Below are 8,338 nucleotides of genomic sequence, written 5' to 3'. Positions count from 1 at the left end.
TATGGTTTCAAAGTTGTCAATTCTAGTAAGGTAACACCTATATGAATCCTAATGGATTTCAAAGTTCGTAACCAACCTACACAATAATCAGTTATGAGAATCAAACCAATGAATAAATATCAACAAGTATAGTGAAGCTGAAAATCGTAAACCATGTATTATAACTGTGAAAAGCGTAAATACGGAATACAGCCGAATCTAGCACATACGAAGAGTACAAACTAGTTAACAAGGAAAAAGGAAAGAAGAATCGGCCCATAGAACTAGCTAACCGGACTCAAGACCGTCACTTCAGATTCGGAGGTGGAACTCTCGAGCTTATGGGAACGAGGATGGAACGTAACTTCATCGGGGGAACGAGAGAATTACAACAAGCTATCAAGGTGTAAGGAACTTTATTACAAGAAAACTGATTGTCTAATTGAGTGTCAAACACTCCTATTTATACACAAATCAAGCTCGGGGTATAAGCGTAATTACAAAGGTCTTTTAAACGTTCACACAATGATGTTGAAATTGGGGTCACACGGCGTGTGGAACATATGGCACGCCGTGTGATCCATTTTCTTCTACAATGTTAGCTTTCACACACTTGAATCAGTTAACGGATTTGGGACTTTTTGGTCAACACGCCATGTGGATGGTGGCACGTCGTGCGAGTGGGCTTCTGTCCATTTATGTTCGCATGGCGTGCGAGACATATGGCACGCCGTGTGGGTGCCCAGTTGACCAGGGGACGACTTTGCCCATGTGTTGACTGTCGTAATTCAGTTGATCTTGTCCCTTTATAAAGTCACACGCCGAGTCGAACATATGGCACGCCATGTGAGGGGTATTTTCTTCATTTCATATGGTGTGCATTGCGCTGATTCCGTGTCCTCTGTCTGTCTCGTGTGTATCTTCCAAGCCTGTAAAATACAACCATAAAACCCGAGATTACTTGATTTATTTACTGATATTTAATTGCAATGAAACGAGGCTCGGAATATTGAATTTAACTAAAAGTACACATTTTGATTATACCTCGTTGATTTATTGAATTATGTGGAAAACTTAAACATAAAACGTCATTATTAGCTCAAAAATAAACTGTGCTTCACCCTAAAAGATAGGGATAAAACATCCCTATCAGGAGACCGACGCCATCACCACGACAGCAACAGGCGAATTGCCCGAACGTCCTCATCGAAGTTGCCCTTACACCAAGCTCTCATCTTTCAAATTGACAATGCTGATGCGGCCCTAAAGGAATAAGATACCAAAATAGGCCTATGATGTTTGGGGAAGTATCAATTTAGGCTCCACGTACAAAATAGCATCAATATAGGTTTAACGTTTAAAAATGAGTACCAATTTAGGTATCGATAACAAAAAATGACACATCATTCATATTATTCCATTAAGTTTTATCAATCGTTCATGGAGAAAAAAATCAGAACTTAGCAGAGTGATATGAATGGTGTATCACATTTTGTTATCGAGACCAAAATTGATACTCTTTTTTAAAACATTAAACCTACATTTATACTATTTCATACGTGGAACCTAAATTGGTATTTCTCAAAAACCATGTCTATTTTAGTACCTTATCCCAATAATAAATAAAGCTAAAAAAAAAAAGACATAAAATGGTAATTTCCCTTAAATAAAGCCCGAATAAGGGTTTGAAGGCTGTTGGCCGTGTTGCCTTTAGTCATTTTTAAAACGATTAATGCAACTAGGGTTTTCTGGTACTTTCTCTTACAACTCAATGAAAAAGATAAATTTTGCATTTCTTTTAGAGTTAAAAAGTTTCATCATATACGCCTATGATACAAATACTAGATATCATAAGAAAACAAAGAGTTTCTAATATCACTAATTCTTTTCCTCTATTTCCTGTGTGATTCTATACTCTTACAACAGTAAGAGGGATTTGAATTTCATCGCCAATTCAAAATAAGATTAGTCATGTTCAGCATATAGTCAGGTACCCTCCAATCAAATATTTAATTATAAGGGCTGGAGCTCTTGCTCAGGAACAATGCCACCAACTGGCTCATATGCACCAAGTTCTCTTTGTCTACGTCTCCAAACCATCCACATGCCAATGCTACCCAAACTAACAACAACTGTAGCCACAGCTCCAGCAGCCACTGCCACTGCCACTGTGTGCTTCTGCCACCATGTACTGCACAGTTCGCTATGTCAGACAAGCAAATATACCACAGTTGTCGGCCTTACAAATTAATAATTACAAATGAACACAACATACTGCTTTTTTGGAGGCTCAATCTTCCATTCAACCAACTGATAGCTCCCAAATCTATCAGGAAACTGCAATCTGTGATCCTTTAACTGTGTAATTATGTTCTGCAACATGAAACCGAAATAACTGTTACTGAACTATAATTCAGACCGAAAAGTATCAAGAACGCCAGACTTACCATAGCAGTAGTATTAGAAATGTAATCAGACGATCCCGCTGGGAAGATACCCCATCTAACAAGGTAATTATCACCTTCTAAGGTGAAATTCAACATATGAACCTGAAAACAAGCAACAAAATGTTTTATTAGGAATCTGCAAATGGCAAGTTAAAGTCGCACACTACGAATTTTAATAGAAGTGTCATATGCCCCTATCTTCATATGATTTTGCTATATTCAGTACTGCAAATGATTACATCTCAGGTGTTAATATGGCAATATTCCAGCTGAAGTAGCAAGATAAAAGTTATCCCTTAATCTGTTAGGTATTGCATGATAAAACATGTGTAACTGTACCTGTAAATTATTGATTTCCAACTCATGAGCTATGAGCTCTGCTACTTCTGTTAGGTTGGGTTTCATGTAAGAATTGTTGACCCTAATCAACATCTCAAATGTGATGATCCCAATTCGAAGTTCACCTAAAATGATATTTAGGAAGGCAACTTTATTAGAGATTTAAATGTATAAACTGAATGAAATTGTCAAAACTACCTCACCAGATAATTGATATGTTAATGATCATAAATCGTTTTACATGCATCAGCACTGAGTGAATCGCATAATGAAACAAACACAAAGAGTTGAAAAGAAACCACTAAAAATGGATGAGAAACACAAGAAGAAACAAATTGACATGGCTTCCACTCAGTATTTTTAGTAAAAAGACAAAAATGACTGTTGGAAAGATAGTTGTGAAGTTGACTATCTTCAATTTATACTTAACAACTACTTCACATACTGTTGGATGTGAGAGATGCCGGATTTGTCTAATTTATACTTAAATAGTTTCAGGAGTGAGGTTCAAAGTCATGTTCATGTGGTATAGAATTCAAAAATTTACATTCATAGGACTAGTTAAAACTAGAAAAAACATAAATCTCTGAGAAGAAAATGCGGAAGCTGGAAGTAGATGCTCAAAGCCACTACTGATATGCTATAATGAACAGAGCCTACCTTCCTAAGAAAATATATATAACCAACACGTCCCATCAGTGATTTTTAAGACCACAATTACACAGGCTTTATTAGAATAAAAGGCACAACTTAAGGTAGTGTGCATTATTAATTGTACCAGGAAACGAATCTGGAGGCAAGCCATTTGGGGCTTCAGTAGGAGGCATTCCTTCACTTTTATTACCAGTAGGGGAAACTAACGGTGCTGGAGCAGGTTGACGAGGAACTTGCAGAGTCTTCCACAGCTCAGAACAATTAGTTTTCAAGAAACCGATCTTATCATTCTCCCGATCATACGTAACAAGAGTATTCCGCACTAGAATTCCTATCAAAGAAACGAGTAAATGTAGTAAGAAAATAAGTAAAAGAGGCACTACATTATCACTGCATTTTTTAGAGGTGAAGAACAACCAAGGGTTTTGCAGTGTCTACCAAAGCTGAACTTTCGACATAGGAATTAGAAATTAGAGTAATGAATCAAACTACAGTAAGTTTGATACTATGGCATGCAGCGCCGTGAAAGAGGGGGAGAGAGAGAGAGAGATGCATATGGCCAATATATACCTCCTAAAAGTGTAGTTGGATCCTTCCCGTTTTGGAAAATTCCCAAGCAATATGCACCACTAACCTTTGTATGCTATAAAGAATGGCATATAAAGCAAAAGAGGGAAAAAAAAGTCAGAATGTAAACAAGCAATAATTTGAAATGACAGCATATAATCTACGGCCGGAGAAGGGTGGCATGGGGTGTGTCAAGTTACCCGGAAGAGGTAATTTTCTGGAGATAGGGCCAGCTTTTCATTGTTGCTGAATATCATGTCAACCTCAGGAAAGATTTTTGATAGTTGAGAAACATCCCTATAAGGATTAAGCAGACTAATCAAATCTTAGATGCAAAATATTTGACATGCGTTCTCAGAATCAAGATTTGCACACTACCACACCTTCCAGCACCAGAAAAACAAATATCACCATAATTTGGATCAGGGCCAGGGATCTGTTTGAGGAATTTGATTTCCTTCATAACCTGCATTCAGTTCAAAGAAAAGAAAAAAAAACACAAAATTATTGACTACAAGTACTCTACTGATATAGAAACAAACAAAGCTGGTTGAAGACAGACACTGAAGCAAGAACTTGAACAGTAGAGAGTAGAGAGTAGAACAAAACTACCAACTGTATCTTATCCTGAAACTAACAACTGCTAAAACCCATTGCAATTAAGGACTGATTCAAAGTTTTGAATTTCAACAGCACCACCAGTTCACAAAAAATACCAAACTTAAGTGCAAGAAATTATTTCCTGGAAAGAACTCGATGCATGAAACTTTCCAGGAGTCATGTCAAATGACCATTACATGGGAATAAAAAGTAGCAAACTTAAGTATGTTCAGGCAAATACAGAATAGGGAATCCATATCCATCCAAAGGTTGTTCTTCCAATATATTGAAAGAAGTTTGAATTAGAGGATCTGTTTTACATTCAAAAGAATGAAAGAATGAAAAGAAAGAAAGGAAGAAAAGAATAAAGAAAAAAAAAAACAGGAGAAGTCACTTATATGTATGCCCAGTTTGATGTTTAATTATAATGGATTGCCACATGAGGGTTAAGTTATACCACAGAAAATTCAACTTATTTAAGCCTTGAGCTTTCTTAAATATAAGAAAAACCAGGTGCAGATGATGTCACTATCAGGAGTTGGAGAAATTGCCATTTGAAGCTACTATACAAAACCACTTTCAAAAAATATTGCAAAAATGCTCCATCGAGGCATGTTCAAAAGGGAAAGCATGATGAACAAAAACATGACATGACAAACTTTAAACATAACTTCAAACCAAAACTATAACTGAAATGTGAGCCAGATGATCTTACAGCATCCTTAAATGCGAGAAAAGCTTCTTCTGGAAGGTATGCGTATGTAGTTCCACTATCCAAAACAGTCCCATGCTTTCCATCAAAGATTTTTGGGTTTAATTTCAACCTTTTCCCAGCTACATGCAGTTCCTTCAAATCAATGTTGTAATATGGACTGTTGGCATCCAAAAACTAACGTAAATGTGTGAGATGCACCAAAAAGCATACCTAATTTCAATTAGTTCATGACTATGAAGTTAAGAAAGCATTATACCTACGGTAAGGATCTGAATGCGTAAAAACCATTTCAGAGGGAGGAGACACGCTACCAAGAACCATTGCACCCCCACCGACATCCATCCCACCATAACATAAAGAAAACGAGTCACCAACAACCTCCTTATCCACAAGCTGATCGACAATACTGAGTGGGCCACGACCCAATCCCATTATTCCATCAGCACGTTGGCTGAAAAGATCACCTGTCTCTGAATTTTCACAACCAAAAACAGCACGCTGAGGTGTTAGCACACTTTCATTTCCAAAAGAAATTATGTCCTCAGCCAGCACGCCTGTGCTAGAACTCATCTCAGCATATCGCCTCTCATAAGTGCATTGCTTTCCTTCATCATCACAGTTACAACTGGGGTTGCATTTCATAGGTTTATAGGTGCTAGATGAATCTGGTTGGAACCTTGGATCCTAGATAACAACAAAAATCAGCAGTTAAACAACTGGAACTAATTTAATTCTACAACAGCAAAGACAGATCTGATACTTAAAGAGTAGCCAGAACGGAGAAAAGAACTATTTTATCACACCCCTATAAGAATTTCTGAAAACCCACTCCTATTCTTTTCATTCTTCATTAATAGAGTTTAGATATAATTTCACCTAATTCATCCAATACCAAGACATTTCAGTTAAAATTCAAAATTCAATGCCAAAGCAGAATTACACATGTGATAGAGCAGCAGCGATTCATGTGTTAACCAAATCGAATCATAGTTCCCATTGACAGAAGTACAACAGTTTACAGCACGCGATCAGACACAGGAATAACCTGATGCAAGCCGCAGTGTTCACATGTCGAGCACGGAACGTATGTGACAGTACTACCAGTGTCAACAATAAGTGCGAATTCCTGTGGAGGCGTCCCAATAAATAGCCGCGTCGTATAGTAACTGAAAAAACGAGCATTAAACATCAGCAACAATGATTTGAATTTTGAAATACAAAAACCAAAAGCCAAGTTATTGAAAGCGAATAGAAGAAGATTATACCCATTGGAGAGGAGATCATCGTGGAGGCGCATGAGAGCGTTGGGAAGTTTCGAATTTTGGAGCTGCCGTCTATGATAATCGTTAGCAAAGAATTTCCGATGAGCGGAGATGTTAGGGGTTGAGAGATGGAGGGGAATAATCATCGGCGGTCTGTCACTAGTGAAATCGAGAGCTGATGAGACGACGGCGCAATTGATTAAGAGAATTAAAGAACAGTGAAGGAAGAGAGACCGCGGCCGAGCCATGGCGGAGACGACGGTCAACGAATGGAGGAAGGGAGGGAGGGGAGAGAACAGAATTAAGTAAACTGCGTTCTCCTTAAAGAGTTTGGTAGGACACTTTGCTGCAATTGGCGGTAGAGTAACTAACCAATCACAATCTACCACACGTGCCAGGGCTTCACAGTCAACTGGTGAGTTATTCCTCTTTCATTTCTCCTGCTTCAACTTCTCAAACTTCTGCTACCAAAAACTTCTCAAAATTCTATAAATATTTAAAAGGATTTCATTATTGATTATTAATCTTCTTTTTTTTAATTTTTGCGTACAATGCGCTTACATTAAAGAAGAAAGAAAAATCGCCATCAGATCCGGATGTGATTCGAACCCATAACCTTCCAAGGCATAAGTAAGCTCTCAACCACTAGGCTAAGAGCTTCACCACTTAATCTTTTTTTAACTAATTGATTATTAATATTTTTTAACTAATTTATTAATCATTTTTTTACTAATTAATCATTAATTATTCTATTTTATTCTCACCATAACATCAACATCGCATTCCCTCTATTTTGTATGAGTTGTTAATTATGATTTTTCTTTTATTTTATGAGTTGAAAATCCTATTTTTTTATTTGATTGAGGTGAGAAATAATTGTTAAATTGGACAGATAAGATGACGAGAAGGAAGTGGAGAGGATGTTCAGGCCTTGAATTTTAAAGGCCAATTTGATTGTTTTTTGTTGGTGGAAAGGAATTGAGAACATAAATTGAAAGAAAAAAATCTGCAGAAATTAAAAGAAAAAAATCTCAAAAGAACTGTGAAATAGTGGGAAATATTATGGAGGGATTGAGATGTTATGGTGAGAAGATGAAAAAATGTTGAAAAAATTATAAAATTTTTAAGGGAAGATAAAATGGTGGAAATAGAAAATAGAGGGAATGAGATGTTATGGTGGGAATAAAATGGAGTAATTAATGACCGATTAGTAAAAAAAAATTAAAAATAATTAATGATCTTTTTATTTATTCTTTCAATAACAATTATTTTCTTATTTTTCGTTAATATTTTTTATATGTATTCATTAAATTTTTTATTAAAAATTAAAATTAGTTTTTCTATTTTAATAAATTATTATGAATCAATGTAAATAAATTATTATAAATCAAATTAAATATATAAATTATTTTTTATTTTCTATCATTTGATTAAAAATTTATGAACTTCTTATTCTATTAGGATTTTTATAATTATTGTAATTGATATTTTTATTAAATATATTATATATCTACTAATATTAATTTGTATTATACATTGTATTTTTACTAGCTAAATAAATATATTTTTTATTTAATTTTCTAGTCTATATATGTATTTTTACTAGATAAACAAATATATTCTAACTTTTTTTTGTATGTAATATATAGGGTACTAGCAGGTAGGTATTGTGGTTGATATTACCGGTTTATTTTTTGAATTATCTATCTCGTCTAATTACCTTAATGGATAAGGATTTAAAATTAACATTACCAGTTATTTTTTTTTAATTAATC

At 35.4% G+C, this 8,338-nt stretch overlaps 1 protein-coding gene across 1 annotated transcript; it reads right to left on the bottom strand.

Annotated features, from left to right (window-relative positions):
• Positions 1-1,751: 1,751 nt before the first annotated feature.
• On the bottom strand, positions 1,752-6,916 carry LOC136200599 (aspartic proteinase 36). The gene is made up of 12 exons (XM_065990977.1): positions 6,567-6,916; positions 6,347-6,467; positions 5,558-5,985; positions 5,302-5,458; positions 4,370-4,452; positions 4,187-4,283; positions 3,990-4,062; positions 3,544-3,750; positions 2,766-2,890; positions 2,427-2,528; positions 2,255-2,352; positions 1,752-2,170 (listed from the first exon to the last, which is right to left on the bottom strand). Exons 1-12 carry the CDS (start codon positions 6,809-6,811, stop codon positions 1,993-1,995), a joined length of 1,914 nt encoding a protein of 637 aa, XP_065847049.1. The 5' UTR covers positions 6,812-6,916; the 3' UTR covers positions 1,752-1,992.
• Positions 6,917-8,338: the final 1,422 nt, after the last annotated feature.

This window comes from Euphorbia lathyris, chromosome 7 (assembly GCF_963576675.1).
Source record: "Euphorbia lathyris chromosome 7, ddEupLath1.1, whole genome shotgun sequence".
In the NCBI taxonomy this organism is placed as follows: Eukaryota; Viridiplantae; Streptophyta; class Magnoliopsida; order Malpighiales; family Euphorbiaceae; genus Euphorbia; species Euphorbia lathyris.
Note: the sequence above shows the minus strand (reverse complement) of the source record. Positions and strands in the feature narration are given on the sequence as shown.